General features: G+C 39.1%; 1 protein-coding gene across 8 annotated transcripts in view; it reads right to left on the reverse strand.

The window, feature by feature from the left end:
* Fndc3a (fibronectin type III domain containing 3a) overlaps positions 1 to 14413 on the reverse strand; it is a 177454-nt gene that overhangs the window by 19066 nt on the left and 143975 nt on the right. For all 8 annotated transcript variants that reach the window (XM_006252298.5, NM_001412039.1, XM_006252297.4 and 5 more), the window contains 13 exons: positions 13920 to 13973; positions 11464 to 11588; positions 10195 to 10369; positions 8982 to 9068; positions 7500 to 7638; positions 6416 to 6484; positions 5371 to 5489; positions 3059 to 3164; positions 2798 to 2973; positions 1509 to 1622; positions 736 to 885; positions 352 to 635; positions 47 to 259 (listed from right to left, as the gene is read on the reverse strand). In XM_006252298.5, the coding sequence (XP_006252360.1) occupies positions 47 to 259; positions 352 to 635; positions 736 to 885; positions 1509 to 1622; positions 2798 to 2973; positions 3059 to 3164; positions 5371 to 5489; positions 6416 to 6484; positions 7500 to 7638; positions 8982 to 9068; positions 10195 to 10369; positions 11464 to 11588; positions 13920 to 13973 (1811 nt within the window). The remainder of the gene's footprint in view (positions 1 to 46; positions 260 to 351; positions 636 to 735; positions 886 to 1508; positions 1623 to 2797; positions 2974 to 3058; positions 3165 to 5370; positions 5490 to 6415; positions 6485 to 7499; positions 7639 to 8981; positions 9069 to 10194; positions 10370 to 11463; positions 11589 to 13919; positions 13974 to 14413) is intronic.

A 14413-nucleotide genomic window follows, 5' to 3' on the forward strand; every position in this document is an offset into this window, starting at 1 on the left:
CTTAACCCCCAACTTCTACACATGAAAAAGGAAGTAGAAAGCCTACCTTCCGTTCTTATCTTCCATCTGAAGGTGGTACTGAACAGCATCTGTTGCTAACGTCTTTGGAGTTCCTTCTCCCCATTTAAGCTTAAGGTTCTGGTGGTTAAAGGCAACACATTCCAGCCGAGGTGGATCAGGAGGAAGGGGCTTAGTTTTTAATTTAATAGTATGGCTGAAAGGCCCAGCTCCAAGGCTATTCAAGGCTTGAATTCGTATTCTAAACGACACATACAGAAAAAATCTTACTTTATGGCTATTGTACTTACACAGCTTCCTGGTTTAGGCAAACAGACAGATTTTGAGGTGTACCTGTATGTTGTATCTGGTTGCAAACTGTTTATGACATAGCTTGTCACCTTCCCCACTGTCAAGGGCTGCTTGTCTCCAAGGTCTATGCTATAGGCAAGGATTTCTGAGCCATGGTCGTAAGGCTCTTCCCAGCTAATTGCAAGGCAGGTGGAGGGTGAGTAATGGGGGTATTCTATATCATCATCACGTATTTCCTGAAGACAAGTCACAATGGCAGGAACCGACGGTGGCGTCACACAGGCTACAACTTCACTGAAGGGACCCGCACCTACAACACTCAAAGCCTACAGATGAATAAAGCAAGTTAACAAAGACACACTTGTGGCCGTGACCTCTAAACAGAAGATTCTGAGTAGTGTGTGTGCCCAGGTACCGGTCACCTACTTGGACTCTGCAGTAATAGGTAGTAGCTGGTGAAAGTCCTTTTAATTCACAACTGAGGCCAGGTCCACAGTAACATATCTGCATACTTCCTTCAACTCCTCCCCATTCCAGCCGGTACTCAGTGATGTCAGTTCCGTTACTCAAAGGAATCTTTATGAAAAGGATACAGTTTTCTTAGTCTTGAAAGTAATTCAACAGCTCTGGGGAACAATCATTCCTTCCTCTAACATATTAAAAATGAGACTGTCTGATTTAAAACATTTCAACACAATCAATAGTGTACAATTTTCATTCATTAAAACTACCTGAACAGTCTTCTGCCTTATAGCACAAGAAAAATATGCCTCAGAGTCAGAGTATCTTAATAAAGTCACTTCAAAATAATTTGACGACAGAATGTTAACTTACACAGATATTTTCACAAGTTTCAAAGGAAATTGGATATCAGTGACCAATTACAATACACAATATACTGATAATGAATTTGAGAGAAAGATACATCAAATCTTACAATTGATTGTTCAAAGTTCGCCAGTTGCTAAAATCTCAGTAAAGAAACAAAACCTTTGATTAAACACACTAAGTAACAAAAACCAGAGCCTGAATACTTAAAAGGCAAATCTATCTTACTCCAACAATTAACTCATTTCTACCATGTGAATTTATCTAGGACTCAGTTTTCACATAAATAAAGGATCAAAAGCGAAGATTACTTTTATTTTTTTATAAGCACTACTTAGGAAAATTATGTAAGTAAGTAGAAATTACAGTACCTCCCAATTCACTTGTGCACAAGTTGCAGATCTGCATGTCACTTGAGGGGGTCTGCACTGGTCGGGTGGCCCAGGGGCTGTAGTGATATCGTATTTTTCTGAAAATGGTCCAAACTAGAAAAACAGAACACAGTTTTCTTTTTCATCCTTAAACGTTCACTGCACAGAATCCTATATCTAAAGACTTACCAGCAATTAAGTTCTTCAAAATTAATTTGGTCATAATTCTAAAGGCATTCATTAAGAGTAAAAGATTTAACAATTATAGAAAAAGAAGCAGAGTTTTAAGTTTCATTTAATATACTTTGTCTCTCCCACTCCCTTATTCTCTTTATGAACTGCTTTTTGTAAAAGGAGATGGGCACTAGTAAATTAGGGAGGTGCGATAAAGGAATGATCTGAAGGGGGATGACGGCACCAAATACAAACATGGGAGATGGCAGGCACCAATCTTAGCTTAAAAAGTCAAAGATGGGTGTTTAGTGGAAATAAAGGAAGTAAATGTGCAAAGTTATCTTGACAAACTAGTAAAAACCAGTAAATAAAAAGGAAGACATCACATCGACTATGCTACCAGTTAACTGCAGCCTATGCGGTTGCTGAAGGCATACGGACTATGACTGCCTGCAGACCATACAATTCCATTCGCAATATTTAAGTGTACTCAGATTAAAATGGAGTTCAACTGGAGACAGATTATAAAACAAAGCACAGTTTAAGCACAAGTCTTAAAACATTGGTAAAGAGACCTGTGAGTTTAAAGTTTGAAAACAATTAATTTTGGAATAGTTTTTAAAAATGTGCCACCCACCCAAGCAACTGCTTTATCTCAGGGCTCCTATCTGCCCTAGCAGAGAGTGAGGGCATCGGCAGCTGTGTGGACGCCGCGCTCTTCCAGCCCTAGCCTCACTAGCTGCAACGAGGGGCTATCACCTTTTTATGTATTTTATGGATCTCCCCCACCTCTGTATACACAAACATATACACGCACACTTTTAAATTACTCATATAAACCATAAATGCTTAAATATCAGCATGTGCTCATGAAGCAAAGCATGAATTCCATCTGGTTTTCAGTGGGGAGTAAATGCTCCATAAAACCAGTTTAGTGAGCAGGCAAACAGGCTTTTAAACATCTGAAAGGAAGCCACAACTCCTTCCAAGTGCCATAAACTCTAAGATCTGAAAGTACAAAGACAGAAAGGCAAGTGATAGGGCACTGTTCCTTCTTTATCACTAGAAGCTTATAAACAGTGACAGGCGCGATGATAAGATGGCAGTTCCCTCACCCCTATTCTGTTTGCTGCACGAAGTCTGAAGCTGTACGTCTTTCCAGGAAGAAGGCTGCTCACTGTACACTCCACTTCAGAGCCTTGGTAAACATCTCTGGGCTCATCTTTATCTGCAGGAGTCATTTCTACTGCATAACAGGAAATGGGTGATCCGCCGTCAACCTGAGGAGGTCCTAAGCAGGGATAGATTTAGGGGTTTAACAGGAGGAATATTTTGGTTCTAATTTAATTATAATTCAGTAGCAAAATGGAAATTACCCCATCGTAACTGTATTTCTTTTGCTTTGGGTCTACCCTGCAACCTGGGAGGGAGGCATGGGCCAGGAGGCACAGCTGGAGTCTGCACAAGTAAAGATTCAGAGACCTGCAGAAAAATCAAACAAAAGGCTCTAAACAACTGGATTGCTTTGATAAAGGATTTTAACACAATATAAAATTGTATCAGTGTGAAATCATACTTTACTATTCACAGAAATAAAGTGCTGAATAGAATCAAGCCTTATTAAATCATTGCAACATATTTTTATAGACAAAAAGACATGTGCTATAACTACTATTAAAAAAAACAAACGGGAAAAGGAATAAGTCCTTTAACAAAACAAAACAACGAATCCAAGACAATAGGCAGCTAAACCAATCCTGTCCACAGGGACCCACAGTCCTCTTAGGTTGTTCCAACACTATAGATGCTTTCTACCTTTTTGGTTTTGAAGGTTAAGACTCATAGGGCTTTTATTTTTTTTTAAACTGTCTTTTAACCCTAATGTTAACTTATTTATTTTTTTATTCCTCTAATATCAGTTCTACAGCCAGTTAGTTTCTCTAGTACATGACACCTTTATTTAGTATTGCTTTGGTCCCTATTTTTAAAGTCTTTATTTTCTTATGTGACAAGAGTTTGAACCCAGGGTCTTACAAATGCTAAGCAAGTATCTTATCATGAAATGCTAGCAGCCCCAGCCTTGATTTTATTTTGAAGATCACCTGCCCTAGTTGTATATAAAAGTTCACATTTAATATTTAATTCTTTTTAAACACAAACCACTTGTTCAACATTTTTTCAGACAGACATTCTATGTAATGTAGAGGCGTTCTTCAATGATATACTTGAAAAGAATTTTAGATGTTATGTTTGTTGTTCTTAAATGCGGGGAGATTCTCCTTTTCTCCGGATGGTTCTAGGGATTCAGGAAGATCTCTTCCACAGAAAACTGTTCTAGCATCAAATTATGCCTTTACCACCAGGGACCTTTCTCGATTAATAGAAGGGAACACTGTACCACAGTCCTGCTGGGCAGCACACACACTTTAGTTTCACAATACTTGCATGCCTAACAAGAAGTTTAAAAGTCATTTTTAACAACAGTGCTTTTATTATGCAAACTTCCATTTGAAAAACATTATTATGAATGTTCCAATAACTGATTCTTGGTTAAATTCTTTAAAAATACATCAGGTGCCTAGAACGTGATTCCAGCTCAGGAGTGAAGAACAGGAGGTATAAGCAAGCAGAGGTGCGCCACATGCTGTCCAAAACTGTGGGGAGGGGGATCTGCCTCACCCTGCTGCACTGAGCTTGGCTACTGAGGTTGCTTGTGGTATGTGCCTGGGCCAGGGCTCCTGGCATGCTTTAGGATGCTCTCTGAAACTCACAAGAAAGTAGAGACAGGGACTATAGCAAGCATCTTGGCAGGGAGTGGAAATCACAAAACATTTCTGTAGTTTGAAATGACCTAAAATGAGGAAAAGGGCAGTCTCTGCCCAGTGTTCTCATGCTCTTGTTTGTCCTCAAGCAGATTCAAAGTAGAAACCCTCAAGGACTGTGACCAGCCCAAATAGGCCGTCAGGAAGCCTGATGAAGACACCCTCTCTGAATTACTAAGCAATGAAAATGTTGGGATTGAGTAAGTGCAACCAAAGATGCCAAATGTACTCAGTATTGAACCAGGCTCTAAAACTGTCCTCAGAATTGGGATACGATCAAAACAACTGATAAAGTTATTGGTCACTGAGTTACTGAGTCCTTTTTTTTTCTTTCTTTCTTTCTTTCTTTTTTTTTTTTTTTTTTTTTGAGGCAGGGTTTTGTAGCCCTGGCTGTCCTGGAACTTGCTCTGTTGCTCTGTGTACCAGGCTGGTCCTTGAACTCAGAGATCCATCATCCTCTACCTCTCAAGTGCTGGGATTAAACCCCAGTTACTGCTTCTCTTAAGAATCATAAAATAATGGCTAGATTTTCTGAAATACTAAAATGTTGTATCTGTGTTCGAACAGTTTATGGTTTCTCCAGAGACACAATTTGCAAAGCAGCAAATCAGTATCTAACTATTTCAGTTTCTGCTGAATATAGATATCAAATATCTTCCTAAGATTTACCTAAATATGTACTGCGAGTAAAATATCCTGTTCGAATATTCTGGTAACTCTAACATAGCACCCAGGTTACAAAAACCGTGTTACAAACATTACTCTTGCCTATTTGTCCACAGACTTCACCAATGAAGTCAGGAAATGTTGGCCCTGCCCCATGTGGTCCAAATTAAAAAACAAACACGTGTACACATAAGCATTACCGCACTCTGCCCTCCATCACTAATGCAGTAAACCCGCAGGCGGTAGTAGCAGCCTGGAGTCAGCCGGTCACAAAGATGTTCCCTGGTGGCGCCACTGTAGATCATATCCCACTTGCTTCCTGAAAGGTGCAGAATTGTGTGCAATCAGCTACCAGATAATGGTAACACTGTGGTATCATGGAGGGGGCTGGCATCTCAGGCTTCATTTACTAAGTGTCTATGTAAGTTGTCAGAAACAATTCAAGCCTGACTTGGGTTTCCTGAAATAGATTTTCTTTATGCATGTGGTCTCCGATACAAATCTGCATGGTTTTGTTGAACTGAAATATCTCTGTACAGTGTTTGACTTAGATTGGTAATTTGCTTTTTTTTTTAATTCCCGGAGCTGAGGACTGAACCCAGGGCCTTGTGCTTGTTAGGTAAGTGTTCTACCACTGAGCTAAATCCCCAACCCTGGTAATCTGCTTTTAATTAAGCATATTAAATGTGTTTACTAGTCCAGTAATAATATTGTAACAAAGAATATAGTCAGTATAGTAACACATTTAATCATAATTACAAGACCTTTCTTTGAAGTAAACATACCTTATAGGAATAAAAACTGATGGACAGGTGACTCAAGCACAAAGTTCATAAAAACCTTAATTAGAGTTAACCTTTAGAGACCAACTTTCCTCTAGTACATGTGGGTATAAACCTAACTTAATAAACTACTCCTTAATACATTAAATATATAGTATCTAAAAAAAATCAGTCTGGACATGCTAGGCTTGTATAATATAAACATGAAAATAAGAAAAAAAAGAAAATATGAGTTTAGTAATAGATGCTGACATTTGGTCCACTCTATTTCCAGATCTGAAGCATAACACGATGGGCACAATTGTAGCTGCCACAAATACTCGCACCCGCTAATATCACCAAATCAAGGACAATTCTCAGCACAGCACAAATGTGTTTATGGCAGCAAACAATGTAAAGCCAGAAGACCAGAGGTTCATCCAGCAGAGCACATCTGTCAGCTTTACCAGCTATGCTTCCTTACCATTAGAGCCTTCTGCCATCTCCACCACATACTTGTTGATGGGTGCCCCTCCATTGTCTCTTGGTGGATCTATCACAAACAAAAGTGGTATGTATTATGGAAACCCCAAAAGACAGAATACAAAGGCAGATTGTTACAAGGCAAAAAGAACCACTGAACGATTACTATTCACACATCCTTTGTTTATACTACTGTCACCAATTTTCAATCAATATACCAGTCTGTCCCACTAAATCTACCCATATAAAACTGACTCTACAATAATTTCAGTGGCTGCACAACATTCCATTCACTTTAGCTTCAAAGGGAATTTGAAATCTGTACTTGTAATGTGCTGACTTTTCCAAACGTCTCCAAGGCAGGATTGAGTTTGCACACCCACTGAACTCAGATATAAGCAGATGCTCTGCAAAGGTTGAAGCTTTGCTCTTGTTGTTTGACTTGAGCGTTAAGATGACTCAGATGCTGCTGGCTCCATGTTCAGCAATCTCTCTCTTTCACATGAAGCTGACCCTGTTTATCCTCTTACAGGGGCCCCCAGTTCTTTTAGTGTCAAACCTGGTTAGTATCTGTGAGTATACAGTTTTCCACAGATATATCCTTGCTGGAGGACACATTTCTTATCAGACTGCCCTAAGTTAATAAATAACTTTACCCAAGCACCACCATCACAATGTTATTCAAACACTGGTACTAGTAGCCAACAGGAAATCATCATGCTGGCTCGGTGGATTAAATTACTGAGCTTGGGCTCTCTGTCCTGAGAAAACACAGCATCCCTTTCTTCTAAACAACTCCTGTGAGTCTGCCTTTGTCCCATAGCAAGTTGCTTCAACAACTAACCATCCACAGGAGGAGCCACTGTTTGAGCACGGCCTAATGTAACAATAATTTGTCCATCTGGACATTTACATCCATGAAACAGGAATTTGAATTTTGAACCAGTTGCTTATGGATTTTGTTCCTCTTGTCTAAGGACGAAAGGGTAAATTTCTAGCAAAAGGTACTGTGATAGTTTCACAAGGTTGGTCTTAAAGAAAAGTTCGCTTTTAAATTATTTTAATCAAACACAAAAACATCTTACCCCAAGTAATTTTAAAGCCGTGTGAGTGTACCTTCCCTTTAACCGAAGGCTTCGCAGGTACTCCTGGTTTATCAGGGCAGGTGCTGAATTCCACTACTTCACTAGGACTGCTTTTACCTTCTGAGTTATAAGCAATGACCTGTAGAGAGAACACGAAGACAGAATGCTTGTTACCTAATAACACACTGAACCAAGCTGTGAGCAAAACACACGTTCAGTGCTATGACTAAACACTTTGAAACTGACAAGTCCTCTCTGTTGGAGAACTGTGTATCTGCATACTAAATGTGCTTGTAATCTACAGCCTTAATTTATTCCTAATGGTTTCTTCTGACATACAGATTGCAGCAGAAATGCCCTGTGCATAATATGAGAAAGCCTGTGTGGTGAGAGCTGAGGGCTCAGGGAGGAACCAGGTGAGTGAACTTGGAATCCGACACCTTCAAATGATTCCACTTCAGTAGTCTTTAAATCTGAACCACTGGTTCCTGGATTCCTAGCCAACAGAAGCTACAAGATAACAAAAACTTATTTCCAAGCAGGGAAAAAAATGAGATAGATTTTTTTAACAAAGAAATGAAAAAAACAATCCAATGATCCAATCTAGGTGTCATTTTGATTTTAGAAATTATACCCACATTTTTGCCTTGTCACGAACTATGTAATTATGAGAGTTTTAATAATTCCAGCATTTTAAGAACAACTGTGACCTGTGACAACCTAGTCAAAGGCAGTGCTCTGTCCAACTTGCTCTGGTCTCTGCACTGCTCTCACATGTCCAGGTAACTTTCCAGCATCTTGCCATAATTTTAGATTTGTTTCTACTAACTGTAATTATTAAACAGTTCAAGTACTGGGCAAATTTAAGAGTCAAAATATATCCTAGAGTGATGCCATAGGAGGAAAGATAAATTCCAGAAGTTTACATAGAGGAATTTCAATCTGTCACTACTGCAAGCAAGCTAGTGCCCCAAGGTTGAACTACAAAGTAAGGCATCACCACTTAGCATTATCAGTCACAGGAACAGACCCAGGCAAGGGTTGTAATGGGCATTAAAACAGGTATGGAATCCTGGTATGGAATACAATGGTTCTAAAGGGCAGAGAATGACTTTGCAGTTAAGAAACTGGTAGATACCACCTCCTCTGAGGGATTACGACTAACAATATATAAAGAATCTTTCTATGGCATGATGCTAATAATCACAGTGGGTATGTTTTAACATTCATATTTTAGTATATGTACCCACACTACCCAGGTCCACAGAATGTTATGTCTGGATTTGAACATAAATATATTAATTTGAAGAACATTATTGCATTACACTAAAGAGTAAAACAGAACTACCCACTAAAGGAAAGAATTAAAATTTAAGACCAAAGGAATGGTTTGGAAGGATACACAATGTAAATGTGCAAGTGGTTTTAATTTCACAAGAAAAATAAAAAGAATACTTTTCTTAATGGGCTTTAAAAATTTACCTTAAATTTATACTTTGTACTTCGTCTCAAATTTTTCACTGTGTAAGCAAGATCTTCTCCATCATATTTCGGCTTAAAGCCATACCCCTGTAAAGGGAAAGTTTCCATTAGACATCCACTTGCAGAGATGTGAGGAGTAACAGGTATGTGAAGGCCTGCCTTACTCTTCACCTCTGACTGTGCAAATTAATTCTCACCGTGGCCCTTCTGTCTTTGGTGACTGAACACTGATATGCTATAGAGCCCTTTGTAGAAGAATTGAGATTCTTTAGTCTCAGTCGATCTAAGAGCCAAGAGAAGGTCTTGAAGGAGGAATTGGAGCCAATGGCAACTTTACTATCAACAAAGTGATTTCCCAACAACCAAATTTCCCAGTGAAGTCACAAGAACTAAGCACAAGCCTTTAACACCGCTACTTTGCCCTGAATACATAATTGTGTTTAAGTGAAGAAATAAATGGTTGACTGTCCTTGGAGATAAGGTACCACTTAGGCCCAATATTGCTATTTACAGTCCCAGTGACAATATTTCATACTATATTAGCTCCCATGTTGAAATTACAAAAGTGGAGATATAATTTAAAACATAGTATGATTTACCATTTAAATGTATACATAAAGATTTATAGCATATTCACACGAATGTGCCACTTTTACCTGATCATAATCCTAAATGAAGCTGGTTTTGGTTGGCAGGCAATAGAGGCAGGGAACTAGATTCGGGATGCACCACACAGTCTCTCATATAACTCTCAGACTGCTGCAGTATGTCCACAAGCAGTACTGGATTAAGTGGGGAAGGGTGACATAGGATTCTGAAACTGCTCTGTGCAGAAGACTGAAGGCTGTGCTGACATTCCGTTTTCTTTCTTCCTAAGTTGGTCAAACCATGTCCCACTCTCTGAGCTGGGAGATGTAAGGTGCCATCATGGCTGTTAGGTAAATGCTCTACCACTGAGTTATGCAGTCAGCTCTCAAGTGTAAAGTGTAGCCGATATGTTTTCCAAATATAGACTTCAACATTCATAGACCCCTAAACCTCTTACATACACCAAGAAATCAAGAGACTTGAGTCCTCCCTCCCAATCTCACTTAGACAACATCGAAGCAAGGCCTGACGGGATGAGCCACCTCCTGTGGTGACACTTACTGTACTGGGACTAACACTGTACCAAAATTACTTCTACTCTTATTTAAAATAGAGTCGTACTTACTGATGTTTCCTCCTCCATCTCTAAAATGTAAGAAATCCCTTCATCTGACGGTGTTCCTGAGGGCTTAGTCCACTGTAGGGACAGCCAAGTAACTCCAGCCTTGGTCAGCACAGGACTTGCAGGTACAGAGGGGGCACAGCCTGAGGTGTAGTATAAGACCTCTTCACTAAAATCACTGTTGGAACAAATGATTTTTTAAAAAGGAGTACAAATTATTTTATTGATAAAGAACCTCTTTTCTCCACTAATACTATTTCTTCAAAATAAAAATCTTAAATTTGTTGTTGTTGTCATGGGGCTCAAATGAAGAACCTTGATTGAACATGTCAAGTCAGAGCCTGACCACTCAGCTACAGTTCCAGGCCCAGGCAATCAAAACTGAACGGACATGAAGAATTTTTAAGGTAGCCCAGATACCAAAAGGTTAGTATTCTTTCAAATATGTAAATTTTTTAGCTGTTTTAAGCTTTGTTTCAGTCAGTAGGAAACAGTACACAGTGGTGTGCAGGAAGAGAACACAGTAATACCCAATTACTGTGCACATCTATCACGTTTCCATACGGTACATACATGCAGCAGAAAAGACAGCTCTCATAAACCCATTTTATGTGGTGGAAGATGGAGACCATGTGATTAAACCCACCAACACCCAAAAAGGTTAAGTAGAGGAATCTCTAAAATAAAACAAACAGGCTACTTTTAACAGGACACTTAAAAGCCCAGGCTTGCCTGAGCCATACAGAGAAACCTTATAAGAAATAGAGAAATCAAAACTCCAGATGAATTGTTTTAATGGTTACTGATTATCCACCTAAGTGAGAACCACGCTAACTGAACTAAGCCTGTTTACCAGAAGCATTAATACACTCTACCCTAAATATGACTTATTATTTCATCTACAAATAAACAATAAAAATTTGGGCCTTTCAAGATTGAAAAGGGGAGGGGTGTTTTCTATTTGCATCAAGCACCAGGGCTATAGAGCCCACTAGATTCTAAACAAAACCATTAAACATATACACTGATGGTTAACTTAGAAAAATGGGAAAAAGACAGAAACAAAAACAAACAAACAAAAAACCCACAAGCCCTCTTGACATGTAAAGATTTAATTTATATTTGAAGTTGGAAAACGTCACCTCTATGTAACTAAGATATTCTCTTCTTGGCTTTGCTACATCATAACTAAAGCAACAAAATAAAGCAGTGTTGTCAATGGGCAGTCTGACTAAATAATCTAAAATATATATTGTTTACAAAATGTCTTACCTTACACCATAGTCATTTTTGGCTGATAATCTAAATTTACAACCCATTGCTGGTGACAGTTTGGTAATTTTAAATTGCTTCTGTGAGCCCATGTAACACTGACAGAATTCTCCACTTCCTTTCCCCTAGGAGAAATGGCTAGTTATTATATATAATATGTACTACCAACAAGAGACAAATCCCTATCAGTTCCTTTTTGACAATTGTTTTCTAGCTGGTACAGCACACAGCAACACCACTCTGTTCCACACACCACTGATCTTAAGAAAAGGCTGAGACACTGAACATTTTACACAAGGTTGACTTCAGGCACACAATTCCAAGAGCAGAAGTAGCTCTCCAAATAGTCTTGCATAGTTTCTTGAATTAAACATGGTATTTTAGTGATAAATTTCTATCCACAACAAGGTGTGGGCCTTATAATCTTCATGGGGCACAAGTAGTGATGGCAACAGGCTGATCTCTGAGACAGACAAATGGCCACTTACCATTAACTTGTGAAAAGTTCTTTGTGAATAGTTTTTAAGTCTATCTCCAATCTCCTCCTAAGACTGCTAAGTGTCTTTAAAATAAAGGTTTAAAGCAGCAACTGCTCCTAAGTTACATATAACACTGAAGCATTCTAGCAGAACTGGGAACAGCACAGACAGACAACAGAAAGGCCACCCGAGGACAATCGGAAATTCAGTAATGCTGGGTTTGAAATAAAATGGGCATCTCCTCTTTTCCCACCTATTTTTCATCCCTGTACCTTGGTCTACTTCTACTTCTCTGAGAATGCCTGTATCTTGCTGTAAAACTGAACTGTCTTATTATTTTTAATAGCATTTAGCTAAACCTACTGCATGGTCTAAGCACAAAAATCATATAATCTGAATAATGGTAGATTTCGCTCTCTAGTTTGGACACTATGACTCTACCATCAGTCTCAGTTTAAAGTCATTAAGTTAATTACAAATTATTGAATAATATAAACTAGTATAATGAAACTTTGAAAAGAAATCCCTTGTTTATTAATGCTATAAAATTGTTGAACAATGAATAAACTTTCTATTCCTGCTACATTTTAGCAGATCACCTATTGAGTCTTCTGTGATTTGTCAAAAGCAATCTTATTATGAACTCTCTTAGCATTTCTGGAGCAAAACCTTCTTAGTTATGCTTTCTTATTCTTTTAGTATATACTGTTGAATCTCCACATTATCAATAGAATTTCCAGTCTCTCTGGCCCCTTTTCTTTGCTTGGTATAAACAACAGGATTAGAGAGAATGGAATAATTCTCAAATATAAGATAAAAACAAAAAAATAATGCATTAAAATGGTATAGCCCATTGCGTTGCTATGACTGCCAAAGATGCTCAAGACCTAATAACCCCTAGTCTCCGGATGTTACCTTATATGGTGACAGGACCAACAACTTGGGTCTTGAGAAACAATTAGCAGTCTTGAGAAAGAGGATTACCCTGGATGATGCGGACAAGCCACAAAGGTAAGAACAGACAGCCTCCTGAGCAGGCAGGCAGAGGTGAGACAGTGTACGGGAATGGCAGAGTGGCCATGGCCACAGGAAACTGGCCAGGACGGGAAACAGCTCTAGAGCCCCTGGAAGGAACAGTCATACTCACACCTTAATTCTGGCCCAGTGAAAACCATGATCGTAAGATGTCATTTAAATAATCAATTTTATGGTAATTCTCTATATAGGAAACCACTAATATTGCTATTAAGGCTGGCATGGGGAAAAAATAGTGCCTTTCCCAAGGTAATTATAAAGAATAACTCCCCCTACTGTGTGTGTGTGTGTGTGTGTGTGTGTGTGTGTGTGTGTGTGTGTGTGTGTGTGTGTGATTAAACCCAGTGCCTCAAGCTTACCACTGACCTATATCCCCAACTCAAGTGACCATTTTGATAGCACAGTCCATGAAAGAAGCTGTGTATGATTTCTGAGACGTTGTAAGAAACCTTCAAGTGAACATAAGTCTTGTAAATTGTTCCTCCATTCCATGGTTGTTTTTAGAATGTGCTTGGGTGCCCCTCCCAGTTTAGTGGGTTAAGAGTTCACTTTAGATTACTCATTACAACTTGCTTCTGTCATTTGTTTATATGCCGCTATGGAGATACATGTTTTTGTTATTGTACACTTTCCTCAACCCTCACCTCAAAGATACATTGTCTGATGCTCTGAGTCAAGCTGGCTATTGTGTGAGGCTTTGTCTGCCTCACTTTTAGATTCCATCTCACTGCCAAACAGAGTGGTAACAATAGTGGCTGCTGGAACACCCACCATCCTCCTTCAGAGGGAGTTCAGTTAGTTATGTTTGCGAAGGACACTTAACCATCCACTTGCCCACCATGCATAATACTAAGAGAAATACAACTAAAACATACAAAATATTATTTTGTCTGAAGATACACCCACACATTTAACCACTAAAAAAAGATTCAGTGTACTTACTTCATCCCATTCTAAAATAAAGCTTTGGATTTTAGAACCATTGTCACTAGGTGCCTGAAATGGGGGAGTCGAGAGGGGGGGTGGAGAGGGGGAGGGAGGGAGGGAGGGAGGGAGGGAGGGAGGGAGGTACGGGGCGGGGGGGGAGAGAGAGAGAGAGAGAGAGAGAGAGAGAGAGAATATGAATTAGTTACAAATAACAAGCAACCAACTTTATGTCACAGATGTTCTCTGTGACTTAGCTTTAAAAATGGTCAGAGGGTCTGAGAGCAGGTTCCATGGTTAAGAGCAATTGGTGGTCTTACAGACAACACAGGTTTGGTTAACAGAATCAACATGGTGACTCACAACCATCCCTAAGACCCAATGCCCTCTTTAGGCCTCAATGGACATCAGACATATACATTGCACATAAATACAAGCAGGCAAACACTCATACATATAAAAATAGAAAAATAAAGCAAGAGGTCAACTACATTTTTCTGAATACTCTAATC

This window comes from Rattus norvegicus, chromosome 15 (assembly GCF_036323735.1).
Source record: "Rattus norvegicus strain BN/NHsdMcwi chromosome 15, GRCr8, whole genome shotgun sequence".
NCBI classification, from domain to species: Eukaryota; Metazoa; Chordata; class Mammalia; order Rodentia; family Muridae; genus Rattus; species Rattus norvegicus.